This window comes from Petromyzon marinus, chromosome 1 (assembly GCF_048934315.1).
Source record: "Petromyzon marinus isolate PM22_M1 ecotype Great Lakes invasive population chromosome 1, UKy_Petmar_22M1.pri1.0, whole genome shotgun sequence".
Taxonomy (NCBI): Eukaryota; Metazoa; Chordata; class Hyperoartia; order Petromyzontiformes; family Petromyzontidae; genus Petromyzon; species Petromyzon marinus.
In genome coordinates this window covers 7,867,767-7,882,039 of record NC_133667.1, presented here as the reverse complement: position 1 = coordinate 7,882,039, position 14,273 = coordinate 7,867,767, and the positions used below count along the sequence as shown (strand labels likewise).

At 40.3% G+C, this 14,273-nt stretch overlaps 1 protein-coding gene across 2 annotated transcripts in view; it reads right to left on the bottom strand.

Annotated features, from left to right (window-relative positions):
- The window catches only part of LOC116941866 (von Willebrand factor A domain-containing protein 7-like), a 49,355-nt gene that overhangs the window by 11,314 nt on the left and 23,768 nt on the right, over positions 1-14,273 (bottom strand). For both annotated transcript variants that reach the window (XM_032953208.2, XM_076057722.1), the window contains exons 8-14: positions 12,473-12,642; positions 12,132-12,244; positions 6,797-6,913; positions 5,982-6,179; positions 3,155-3,299; positions 1,475-1,627; positions 40-135 (exon numbers count right to left, since the gene is read on the bottom strand). In XM_032953208.2, the coding sequence (XP_032809099.1) occupies positions 40-135; positions 1,475-1,627; positions 3,155-3,299; positions 5,982-6,179; positions 6,797-6,913; positions 12,132-12,244; positions 12,473-12,642 (992 nt within the window). The remainder of the gene's footprint in view (positions 1-39; positions 136-1,474; positions 1,628-3,154; positions 3,300-5,981; positions 6,180-6,796; positions 6,914-12,131; positions 12,245-12,472; positions 12,643-14,273) is intronic.

Here is a 14,273-nt window from a genome sequence, read left to right as displayed (position 1 = left end):
TGTTTATGTAGGCGTATATATGAGAATTTATGCTCTAACCTGTTGATGGTTTATTCGTGATAACCCTTATACCAGGGTGCGGCCCGACATCATCTTCAACTCCAAACTTGTAGATGAAATTCAAAGAGCTTTGTCCTGAAAGTGTACAAATATAACAAACCATTATAGGCGTAATGACATAACGTACATTTTGCACCATGGAATATTTGTGGGAAGTATTGTTACTAAGTCCTGATTAAGGCGAGACACGAAATTGTACGGTATTATTATACAAACATGGCCACATTTTTTTTCTCTGAGTTGATGTTCATAGATCGAAACAGGTACACATTAAAGGCTGGGTTGAGATATCACTCACAGCCGATGTTAACTCTTTAGGGCAATGAAGCTCAGATCGCCAGGATTATAACACAGCAACATCCTCAACAAGTCACAAGAAGCAGCACATGTTGATGTACCTGGGGGATAATGGGCAAAATTACCCCTTTGTCAAACAAACTCCAATACCAGGTCAGTCATCTGGTTTTGACCATACATTAGCCATGGCCAAGAATCGAACCTAGGTCTCCGGGTTCATAGTGCAGTGATCTAACCACTGTACCACCTCGCAACCCCAATATATACATTACAACAAAAATGCATCAAATGAAATAACTAAAGCAATCCATGCATGTTTATTTGCTGTATATTACATATGCAATCGCATTTATAACAATAGGAAGTTGCTCCATCTTTGTTGTGACCACCACTTGGAATGTCCTTTCCATTGTGGTCATTACCTCCAACTGCTATCATGGGTTTAATGTCAATGCTGTCTATGTAATACATTTCAGTATTGCCTTTGTTCGTGCACGATTGCATTAGGTCCACTGAATTTAAATATGGCGTTCTAATCTGAATGAACAACATAAGTATTAAGTTGTTCACATCACAGTTATTGTAAAGGTCCCAGTGACATATATGTATTATGTTGAACTTCTTATGCACCATAGGTAGCCAATCGTGCTAGTCGGAGGTGCGACATTACGGCCATGGCAGTTGACACAAAACTCATCACAACTACAATGTGGTCTTTTGTCTGGCAACCTCTGGGTGCCACCCCTGTGCCTATGTCAATAACCCACCCTCCTTCATCCTGTACACTTGCCCAACTATCACAACATCTCTGTAAGTATACAGTAAGTACATTTTCTTTGGTTCTTTCGGTAAAGTCACGTAGAATGAGAATATTATTGTGTTATTTTATTTTATCAATTTATTATTTTATTCTCATTCTACGTGACTTTACCGAAAGAACCAAAGAAGATGAATCCTTGCAGTCACGAAAGCTTTAAATCGAAAAGTAAGTACATTGTCCGCAATTGAAGTTCAAAGTGTCCGAACTTAGATGTTACACAGTGTCTATGCTCCTATGTTGGTAGGATAAAAATTCCTGGTAGGACAGAAGATTGAGGTGTTCGAGGACTTTCATTACCGATGATACGTAAACTTGAAGTTCCCGGTGATGTGATCTGAATTTTCCAAACTCCACAAATTTTTGGCTCCTTTAAGCGAATGATAAAAGTGCTTCCAGATACTTGGGTCGATAAAAGTGTTGTATTTCCTGCAACTGCACTATTCATTGTACCTATGGGGTAAAAAAATGCACACATTCACACACATACACACCACGGAGATTGGTTAGAGTAATGGGGTGAGTGATAAGAGTATAATAAAACGAAAAATCTAATATTTATTATCTTGCAGATGTATACCTATCACAAGCTGTCTGTAATGTATCAATGTTGTGTGTAAATGTATGCATTTGTTGTGTGTCCCAGGCAGACGTCATCGTGTTCTTGTCGTTTAAGATAGGTTGTTTACTTTGCCCCGAATGTTTAGTGTATTATTTATTGCACTGATCGTTATTTCATTATTTAGAGTGATACCATTTTGTTCATCATTTAGTTTCTCAATAGATTTGAACTGTTGCATGTAAACCAAATTGCATTCTCCCATCTCCGGTCAGTAAATCAATAGTTGCATACTGTCTATGACACATAGACCAGAAACATGGACAATGACATACTGTACATGTGTGTAACACACGTGCTGTTGCATTTTACAGATTATCACAATAAATGTGTTTGCCCTCGATTTGGAGCAACTGCCTACGTCCTTCATTTACAGTGTGCAACACTTAATTCATATAACTCCCTCCCAAAGCCTCAGAAGTGCTTCCTGATTCCTGCAAACAATTACATTTGCTTAAACTTTGTTTACTAAAGAGTTTTTTTCTGCCTTGCTTATCCATGTTTCTGGAATACCCTTACCACTCATCTGCAGCTCGGTTTCCTCTTTTCACTCTCCCTCATTACTTATTTATTAAACCAAAACACAGAGCATACTTGCACATGTACCTAACTTTTTCTGGAACCTTTTGGTCGCTTATATTGTACCGTTTTTTGATTCCCGTGTGTTTTGTTTACAACCATTAGATACCTCGTTTGTTCATTGGACAATATTCCTTTAGGACCCTGTACTCGTTCTCTACAATATTAATGTTTTTGCCTTTGTTTTGCTTTGCTCTGTTTATGCACCATGGGTATCCCTTGTAAAATAGCTGGCCAACTGTCTAAATGGGATCATCCATGCAATTTAAGTTTATATCATAAACTTAAATTCAATAAAATCGTAAAAATGTGATGATGAATGTGAATGAAGACAGCTTTTAAGCTAAGCGTTTGCTCTTTTAAAATGTGGTAGACTGAAAACATGGTGTGTACAATGAAATTGTGAATGGTGAATGTGTATATCCTGAAAGTGTTATTGTTTTAAATTTAAATCTACGAATATTTTAAGTTAACCACTGCTTCATGGGGTATTTTAAATCTAATACTGTGTTTTTAATTCGAGATTGTTAATTGTTTGACAACTGCAATGTTCACCCCTCACGTCACTCTCATGCAATGTAGTTTTCATTATTTAGGGTAATGTGAGATGAAAAGTGACTGCTTGGTGAATGGTTAAATCTGGAAACATCAATTTACTTCTACAATATAGTTTCTAAATAGAGAGTGTAGGTTAGAATACAATTTTCCCACCCATATGCATATGATTGCAATCAAACGTCTAGAACCCATTACAACAAAAAAGTAAGACATAATTTGCGTACCTGATGGATCAGAAATCGTAATGATAGGTGATGCAGAGACTGTCCCCGTATAGAAAATGACAATGTCGCTCACAGAATTGTCAACTGGAAATGTAAGGACTTTGCTGGTCGTTGTATCAACATGACGGACATTTAAAAGGTTCACCTGAAAAGGTGAAATACATACTGGTTAAAATGAATTTTGCACAAGTAAATGCAAGCATAAATGCGTCACAGTTTTAATACAAAATCACAAATGCCTTAACATTTTGACGTCGTTACTTTATCCCGCCATAATGGTACTCAGGGTGTCATCATGAAATAAAATGTACGCATGGAAATTATTGCGTCACAATTTTGTTGAATAATGGAGCTTAATTCATGTGAATGATAGATGGCAATCCTGCCACCAGACAATTAGATATGCAAAAAAATCTGAATAAACGTTATGCTTTCTGGCAATAAAACAGACGTTGAGATGTTTAAACACCAAATACAAACCTTCAGCAAGGAATCAAACCTGTAATTAACCACACGTACTTGTGGTGAACATGCAAACAAACATTTTTGTTTGTCTTAATTTTTTCATACTTTGATACTGGCTAGCTAAAAGGTCCCATTTTGTATAGATTTAGCTGCCTGGGCGAATTGTGAGCAGACTGAAATTAAAATGATAAAACGATAAAATAAAGATGTGCACAAAAGTAGTGTTTTTGGAAGGCTGAACGTGATCATTTAAAATTAAATATCAATGTGCTAAAAAAATGTTTTATATATAATTGCATGTTTATCTGATATGACATGAGAATCAAAAACATGGTCTTTATAGAATAAAATTGAACAAAAGCTTAAAAGCGCGAAAATAAATATGGCAAGATGTATGCTGGAACTGAGAGACAGAAAGAGGAACACCTATATTTAGCGGACACATGCAGGTTCATTGACATAATTCAAGCTGTTAAGAAAATTCGGCTTGGATATAATTCATTACTATAAAGGGCGATGGCCAATGGTGAATAATTACCGATTTGTAGCAAAGGATTGGAACAGAAAATAAAATATCCACTGCGACGATGAAGAGATAGCTTCTTCTCGTCTTCAGGTAGTAGGTAGAGTATTACATGGAAGGATGCCCTGATTGTCCACCTTTTTAAGAAGGAGGCCACATGGATTACAATAACTACTTGGGCATCTCTCTCCTCATTGTGCTGGGAAAGGTCCTGACAATGATTGTTCCACATTGCCTTGCCAGGCACTCTGAGAAGAATTTTGTGGTTCCCCAATTTATTTTTCAGATATAGAATCCATGTTCCTTATCGCCCTGCTGCAGCAGAGATGTAGGGACTTTATACAGGATCTATATGTCTGCTTTATAGACCTGGTCAAGGCCTATGCTTCCATTAATAGGCCTGGGCTTTGTATTATTCCGCATGCTTTTGGGGTCCCTGGCCCTATTCTCATAATCATTAAGGACCTTCATGATGATGGACATGCCAGAGTAAAGCTGCGTTGCCAGGAATCAGAGGCACTTCTGGGTCACCTTAGGGTGTGACAGGAATGTCCACTGGCCCTACACTATTTAACACATATTTTGACCATGTAGTTCGAGACGCTTTCCATAGCTGTACTGGAGGATTTCCATCTGGTGCACACACAATGGGAGGCTGATTGATGTGGCCTTTTCATCAGTCCTGCCGAGACAAAGCATTTGCCTGGGTATTTTATATGATCAAATACTCTACCCCATCAACTACCCTTGAGTAATGGGGCAGTTGTGGAGAATATTCAATACCTGGGCAGTGTGCTTGTGACCACCTCTGGTTCAGCATTGGAGGTCTCACTCTGAATCAGTCAAGTGTCATTACATTATCATCAACTGTGTAATGCTGTGTGGAAGCTACCTGGTTAATCACTCCATATGAAGCTTCGGATTATTATTAGCTACAGTTATGCCATCCCTTATCTGTGCTTGCAAAACATAGAATCCGGTAAATAAATATGTGCACCGATTTGAAACATTTAGGCTGGCCTGCCTGTAATTCATCCTGGGTTTAACTCGACTGAATTGTCAAAGGAAGTCATTGATCCTTGAAAGATCTGGACTGTAGTCGCATATCTGAGCTCCTCCAGTTGGCGAGGCTGTGTTGGCTGGATTATGTCGCGCATATGCCCAGCCACTGCATGCTCAAACAGTTTCTGATTGGCCAGATAGAGTGGGCGAAATTGACATGGAACAGTTGAAGAGGTGATGGATTGATGTGATATAGGAGGATGTGGAACTAATTGGAATTGCCAATGACTGGTATCATAGGTTGCAATATTGGCCTTTGTGGAAAAGGCTCGTGAAGGCGCTATCAGGGTAGATTAAGGCAGCCACCCTCTAACAAAAATGAATGATAAACGAGTGATGCTCACGTCAACAAGCAAAGCAACCGTGTGGCTAAAATGCAGTGAGGAGCACAGATGGTGCATCTGCCAGTCATCGCTGTCAGTTAACTTATAACATACTGGGTTTGTCCTGTGACCTTATTGCGAGCCTTCTGCACTTCATTTCGCCTTACATTGTACCTAGCCTGGTACAAGTTCCGTGGCTGTTATTGTTGCTATATTGCAAAACCAAGAGAGATGGAAGCAGCTTTCTACAGGCCATAATCCAGCAGTGGATTGATAATTGTGCACGCCTGTAATCCAGCACTGTGGGGAGAAGAGTTGGTGAATCTCCCCTTCCTGTGGGCGTTGAAGTGCCATACCATGGCTTTCCAGGATAACGCGGTAGAGTAAATGTGTGCTCCATCTGTTCCATATGTATGTGATAGAACATTGTATGTGAATAAATATCGTAACTCACCTGCTGCGTCTTTGTGAGGTCTCCGATGACTACCATTAGTTCTTGAAATTCCGTACTCGTTGGATTCAACATCAAACCCCCAGTACTAAAAGCAATTTCGTCATATTCAGGGTATGTAAGTGTGCGTGTTCGCTGGAAGTTTCCCTGATTGTCCAAAGAGCGCATATATCTTGGCCATCTCACGTGCACAACATTCACCTGGAAATATATGCATATACAATATACAGTTATGTTATCTGCAATCATACTTCAAATAGTTTATAGACATAAATCGAGCTAATACCAGGAAACATCAAGCATATGTTGTGCAATATTTAAATGATAAATAGTACAATGTCTAAAGCTTGTTAAAATTATGGATATGCATATTGTTGATTCGTTATACTTTCGAGTAATATTTTTTGTTGCATTTGCAACTATGTTGTTGCATATATATTTTATAATGAAAAATATAAAGTTTTGCTGTATCTATATTTAAACGCTCACCTCCCACATACTCTCATTCATCAAATGTGGTTTTGCAGTATACGATCATTAAAGCTCACACTGATTACTACAAGTTTCTTATGACATCTTCTTTGGTTCTTTTGGTAAAGTCACGTAGAATGAGAATAAAATAATAAATTGATAAAATAAAATAACACAATAAAATTCTCACACTTTAGTAATTAAAATAAAATTACTTAATTTCCTGCAGGTGTACAATAATGTAGTTCAGGTTTTTTTACGTGTTTAATCTGTCAATCACACGTGCAATTATAACATTCGGGTTTGATATAAAGAGTATACGAGTCGGGTGTAGTAAAGGGTCTTACTTTGCATTTCTTTCTCACTCCAATGGCAACCGCTTGTGGCACCAGATACGCATCTTTTGCAGATGCATCCGTGAAGATGAATATCTCCGAGTGTGGCTCAATGGCATTCAGGCACAGCTTAATGAAAAATAACAACAATGCGATTATCAGTGCTATGCTCATTATCCATAAAAGTGACACCCCGTCCAATCGTTTGGTGATATAGTACAATCCCATTTACATAGATGTAAAACCATGTTCATCACAATCTGAAGCTATAACAAGTGTTCCATCCACCATGCTTAATGAGATACAGAGTATTAGCTGGCAAAAGCAAAGGTAAAAAATAGCAGTTTGACGATGGTATGCACAACTTATGTGCAATTATGATTGTGCCTTTTTTTTATCAAACTAGGCGCCTTGTTACATAATTTTAAGATTGTGAGAGGTAGTGACCTGGGGAGGCCTTCATCCAGCAATAGATCGACCAAGATTGAGGATCATGTTCTATGTATCGTGACGTTATTGTGGCACTGTAGTGTGATCCTGCTCTGACTAGGCGAGGTTGGAGTTTCGTTAAGGGCTCACTGTGCCATATTATCTGTGTAGTGACTTGTCACTACTGTGTGAGCCTGTACACACATGACGTCACTACGTCGGGTATATTGGAATGACGTTACGGCCGGGTCGGGGAGCCGAGAGGCTGTCGTCAATGCCACGGGGGTTGTGTCAGGCCATGGCACTCTGTATGAACCCGGCCGGACACGTGACCGGATGAAGGTGGGGGCCGGGGACCCCAGGGGGACCTTGGGGTCGCCTGGCCAGGGGCTGAGCCTTCTCGAGGATTCAAGAAGGTGGGCGTGGCCTGGGCGTGGCCCAGGTATGCCGAGGCGGATATAAGTGGACTCCGCACCTGGTGCGGGGCTGCTCGGGTCCGGGGTGAAGATGCCTCGTGAAGACGCTTCATGAAGAAGAAGAAGAAGAGTCAAGCCTCAAGTCAGCGTGGCCAACCAGTAGCCCTCCTGGCTTGGCCACGCTAGTCGTATGAGAGCGTCAGTGTTAGCGAGTGTTAGCGAGTGATGGTGTGTGTTAGCGAGGATAGGTCGGTGGGCACCACCCTATGTTAAGAGTTGTGTTAATAATAAATAGTGTTGCCTCCTAAAGTTCCAGTGTGCGCCTGAATTGAACCCACTACATATGTATAACTTATATTACCTTTGCTATTGCTATGTACATGAATAGTATCATTGTTACGAGTTCAACCATTATTATTATTATTATCACTGGTGCCGTTGTCATTAGACCAATAGTCATCTATAGTCTCGCAATAGCATCTTTATTTGCCCAATAATTATCATTCATGCAAAAATAAAAAAAACCCAACAAAATTAGGATCACTATCCACATTTTAATTAGTCCAATCATTATTAATCAGCCCCGTTATCATTATTAGTCCATTATTGTTATGAGAGTCAACATTGACAACCATATCATTACCCATCCCATGTCCTTCATTAGTTCCATAATCATGATTATTATTATTGTCATCGTTATTTTCCCCATAATAATTAGTTCCATCGTTATCATAATCATTTGTTCTTTTATAAACATGGCCATCTTCATAAGAAGCACAACCACTATGCTTGGTTTGGCTTGAACCAGTTATGAACATGGTCCAAATCCCAGCTCAGAAGTGGCTCACGACATTGAGTTTTTGGTCGGTGGTAGAACACGCCTGTAATGCAGGACTGTGGATGTGAGGCTTGGTGGATCACAATATGTCCTGAAACTACCTGTGGGCATCGAGATTGCAATACCCAGGATTGTCAAGAGATTGCAGTAGAGCAAGTGAGATAAATGCCATCTGTTCTATCTGTTTGGGATTCCTCTCACACCTATCAATACTTACCAACTTGGGGGGAAGCGGGGGGGGGGGATTTGGTGATGGTTCACCACCTGGCTGCCTGTCCTTGTCTGTGGTTGCTCTCACCTCTGAGTAATTTGCTGTGCACGTTACAATACTGTGCATGTTACAAATTAAAATTATTCTCATTGTTAAGCCAGAGCTGAGCAATGCTGGAGCCAAGCCAAGGTCGAGTCGTGGCTCAGAATATGGGATAAATGCAAATAGCATAATTAATATAATACTGTAACATACATTTTCATAAAAAAACCCTATATATGGGTATTCTCAAAACGTAATGGTACGTAAATAAAACAGCGTCACTTAATGAACAGATGCTGTAGTTGACAGATACACATGATGCATGGCATGCAAAAGATATGACTTTGGTAAATGGTTAAGTAACATCAATTTGTAGTGACATGGCGGGATGTCACTGGGTAATGCCGGCCCTAGAGGGTCATGGCGTGCGGTGTAGTGACATCGCGGACACCTCTCGGATGTTGGTGCAGTACCGGCCCTAGAGGGGCTCGGTGAGCGCTGATCGATAGCGCTGGACAGCACCATGCTTGGCGTGCAGTGCCGGTCCGTACAGGATAGGGTGTGGGAGTGCCGCCCATGGGAATGAGGTTACTATAGGCCGTGGCACTCTGGTTGACCCCATAGGACACGTGACTGATTAAGTCTACACAGGGGCCCCAAGTAGGGGCTAGAGGTGGTCACGTGTCAGGGTCGAAATGCTGCTCGAGGATTCTGGAAAGTGGTCGGGGCCACGGGCGGAGCCAGCCATGCCACAGAGGATATAAGCCGGGTCCCCCAGAGGGACCAGCACTGTTGTTCATCCTGAATAATCTTTCGTCTACGTTCTATGTCCTACAGAGTCTCCAACACGTGGACCAGGACCCAAGCTGTGGTCCGGTCCGTTGTAGATAGTTATGGTGTAGTTAGCCTGGTGGTCACCACCATAGGTTGTTATTCTGTTAAGGGGCAGTTACCCCGTGTGTTGGTGTTAATAAATGTGTTGCCTCCAAAGAGTACGTCTGCGACTCAGTTGAACTCACTACAAATTTAATCAACTTAATTTTGCAATAAATGCTAAAACTGTTGATTTACCTCCTTGTTTGCATTAACATCAGGATTTCCAGGTTTGGTTGCTTGTTTTGCATTTATTCTATCGACATTTCTCCGTGTATTACCGCTGGAATCTTTAGGAGTATAATTGGGTAATCTTACCTAGTGTTCGCACTTAAATATTGTTTGCGTTTGTTGCCGGTGTGAGCTCACCCATGATTAATTACACGTATAAGTGTGCACTCTGCTCATAGCTTTGGGTAGCCAGGTGCGTTTTATTTTATTTTAAATGAATGCGGTGGTGGCCAGGGATTGGACCCCGAGGCCCATGTGCTCTATAGAGTACAGGCACATCCCCAATTTAGATTTGGGCGGACTTTGTGCTGGGGGTTTGAGCTGCGATGTTGTGACATGGAGGGTGTACCTGGTCGATATTGCAGATACGCAATTGTCCTTCAGAAGAACACTTTAAAATAAAGTTTAGCCGTTCCACAAACCTCTGGTGCTCATCTGTTGTGGAGTCGACTATTTTTCCGGAGGACAGACCACAAAGCCAAGTACCTACTCATTTTATTTGGGTCTTTCGGTAAAGCCACGTAGATAGAAAAAATAAAGAAAATATCACGACGTTTTGATCGCAACACAAGCAATCGTCATCAAAATAGCGATTTTTTTCACCTGATGACGATTGCTTGTGTTGCGATCGAAACGTCGTGATATTTTCATCATTTTTTCTATCTACGTGGTTTTACCGAAAGACCCAAAGAATATGATTTCCTGCAGTCACGAAAGCTTTAAGTCAAGATTTACCTGCTCATTGTCTCCAAACTTTATTCTTTGCATTCTTGTTGCTGTTGTATATTTAGCCTACCTGTCCCCCTCGTTAGGACTCACAACAGGAGGAGTGGGAGAGGGCGAACTGGCTACACCTTGCAGTCTGCTGAATAAGTTGGACACATAAAGCATTCGTGCCTGCGGAATGTGGTCACTACCCTCGAAACACGTATTGCTCTGTGCCTGTTTGAGTGGAAGAATTATAATCCACCAATCATTATCTGCAGGCACTGAATTGCTGCGATTTTTCGATTTAAAGCTTTCGTGACTGCAATGATTCATCTTCTTTGGTTCTTTCGGTAAAGTCACGTAGAATGAGAATAAAATAATAAATCGATCAAATAAAATAACACAATAAAATTCTCACGACGTTTCGGCCACAACACAAGTGGCCTTCTTCAGGTGAAAGGAACAGACCTGTTGGGACGACAGAGCTTCAATGAACGTTGTTAAGATTCGTAGCGTCTTTTAAGCTGGTTTAGAGAAGTGAGGCACCTTGACAGAAGGGTTTACATATCAAACAGGAGAATTTAGCATTGAAATAACTGAGGGATTAGCTTGTGACTGGTCATAGAAATAGTTATGTTAAAGTCAAAGCCTACACATCCAGAGGCACCTAGTACAAATCAAACAGGAGAATTTAGCATTGAAATAGCTGAGTGATTAGCTTGTGACTGGTCACAGAAATGGCTATGTTAAAGTCAAAGCCTACACATCCACAGAGGCACCTAGTACAAATCTATGACCAGTCACAAGCTAATCATTCAGCTATTTCAATGCTAAATTCTCCTGTTTGATATGTAAACCCCTTTGTCAAGGTGCCTCACTTCTCTAAACCAGCTTAAAAGACGCTACGAATCTTAACAACGTTCATTGAAGCTCTGTCGTCCCAACAGGTCTGTTCCTTTCACCTGAAGAAGGTCACTTGTGTTGTGGCCGAAACGTCGTGAGAATTTTGTTGTGCTATTTTATTTTATTAATTTATTATTTTATTCTCATTCTATGTGACTTTACCGAAAGAACCAAAGAAGTTGCTGCAATTTGTTCCACTAAGTCAACAGATGGCAAAGCAAATAAAAATTCCACAGTAGTGTGTTGCAAACGCTTGATAGAAGAAATGCTAACCATGCAGTCCAACCCAGCAAACAACATTCATAATAGATGTGGTTGCAAAATATACGTGTTAACCCTTTAAAGAAATTTGAGATGTGAATTGAACCAGCATCCTTCACATGTCCATGCCTAGTCAGATCAGAAACTGTATTTAGACTGGAGAAATCCGATGAGCTATGCAGCTCTTTTTCAGTGTTTCCTTTACACAGCTCCTCGCAAACTTCATCCCTCTTCTTCCACCCCTATTGCACCAGTCAGACTCCATTCCCCTAATTGTGGAGTGGTGTCACCACTTCTAACAGAAAATATAAACTACCACAGTATCGTGGAAATGTTGCTTTGATAATGTAATAAATTGGCACCAATTCATTTTTGGGTTGATTATTAAGTGAACCCAGAATACAGAACTATTTTAAAAATATGAGCAATAGTTACCATCAATCCAGAAAAAAACATTTCTGGCTCATCACCGCCATCATAGGGGAAGAGTGCTGAAATCCATTTTCGGAATTCAGTTACGTTTTTGGAGACAAGAACTGGACCATAACCTAAAAAAAAAACAGTATAACCGTGAAACACTATATATTTAGCAACAAATACACAAACACATGACTCACCAATTGTTCTTAGTACTTAAGGGAGTTCGAAGGAGCCACAAGAAAGTCATACATTATAATCAGCACCATGCATGGCTGTCTGTCATGATTATTGTGCTGTCATGAGTATTTTGGTTGCTTATAACAGTATTCAGAATAATCGAGAAAAAATATTCTCACCTGGGTCATTAAAAGGCACGAGCATAAACATCGCAGGCAGCTCGCCGTTTTGGGCACGCTCATCAATGATCCTTAAGACTTCGGTGCGAACATTACTTATGAAGGGTCCCATGCTGCCAGTAGTGTCAATCACAAATCCAATTGATGTTGTTTGCTCAAATCCCAAATACCTATAAAAACAAAAAAAATAACATTGAGAAGCAAGGTGTGCATGTCTTTCACAACGTATCTCTGCATTGAAGTCCAGCCCCATATTTATGGTAGATTAGAGAGATATTGTCCCACCTGTGAAAAATAATGTAACCATTTACCCCCACAAGCAAAGGTTAATTTGATAGGATGATGCTACCATGACCACCAGGATTTCCCCTTCCACTCCCACAGAACGTCAGTGCAAGTTGATTGTGAGATAATTATGCCCCAGCTATGAAAATCATAAATCATACCCCATTTAGATGGAAAGTCCACACATAGATAACATTTTAGTACAGGTTGGCACTTCCAGCAGAGGCAGGAGAGGTTCATGGGTCAGAGGTCACTCTACCAATATTGAAAATGGAGCGAAGAATGTATCGAACACCCCTAAATTTTTACTCAACTTTTTAATTTCATCGTTAAAGTAGGGGGAGGTTGCCTAAATTGGAATACTCAGATAAAACAGGAAACCAACGTTGTCTTCTCTACAAACTGCAGCCAACTGTCGTCAGTGAGTGCAATGATGAAGCCACCCCTCGGCCAGCTTGCAAAACACTTTGCGTGCAAACGAGGTGAGTTTGTTTGATTTTTTCTGGGTCTACTATAAAAAGATGGGTCTGCATATGTAGTGGCTGTGTCAATATATATAGTGAGATATACTTCTGGACATTTGTCAAAAGCGTTGTAGCTCATCGGATTCCTCCAGTATTCATATTCTGTTTCTGAGATAAGTTAGATAAAAAATGTGCAGGGATTACAAACAAGTGAATAAATAACGTTAGAAAGTTGCGCAGAAGTGTCTGTTGGAACATAGCATAATGTAAATGGTTACAATGGGATAGAGGTATGCCGTTTAAGGTGGATGATTGCAGCGAATCAGATGACGATACTAATTGCATGTGTGTGTCAACTGCAACAATCTTTTTTCAAAGAACAAAAGTATGTGCTTGTGTGAACAGTGATGACGGACAAGTCACTTGTCAAATTTGCTAGTAGACTAAGCCTAGAATGGGTTTAAGCGTTCAACATACTTCTATTAATTTTTGGCACTTTTTTCCTGTAGCTATAATAAAAAAAGGTTTTGCAATGTATTGTTCGTCACCAGCAAATATGGGTGTATATCCCATTTCTAAAACATCATGTAGATAAAATTGCTAGATTTTGGCACCCTTTTTTGCAATTTCCTTCTGATAGTACAATACCTTCGTGAGATTTAAGAGCTATTTCGAATCAATTCGTGTTCTAGGATGATCTAAAAAAAATCCTAAACCTTAAGTATCCTATTTTATTCAACATTCTCTGACCAAGCTGCCTCCTTCTATGCCCATCTCTGCTTTCTCGAGCCGTGCTTCACCTGCACCCCAATTCCCACCCCACTGTCGGATTTTAAATTCTCCACCAAGACCTCTCTGCCCCGACCTATGTCACCCGCCCCCCCCCCACGCGTAAGTGAATGTGTATATGCACGTGCGTGTGTGTATGTTCTTTGTATGTAAAGTTGCATGCATATGTATGCACATAAATCGTATAAATGCCCATGGCACACATCAGTAGTGTGTGGTATCAGAACCTATTGAGCCTTTCTTAGATTGACTTGTCCTCAAAT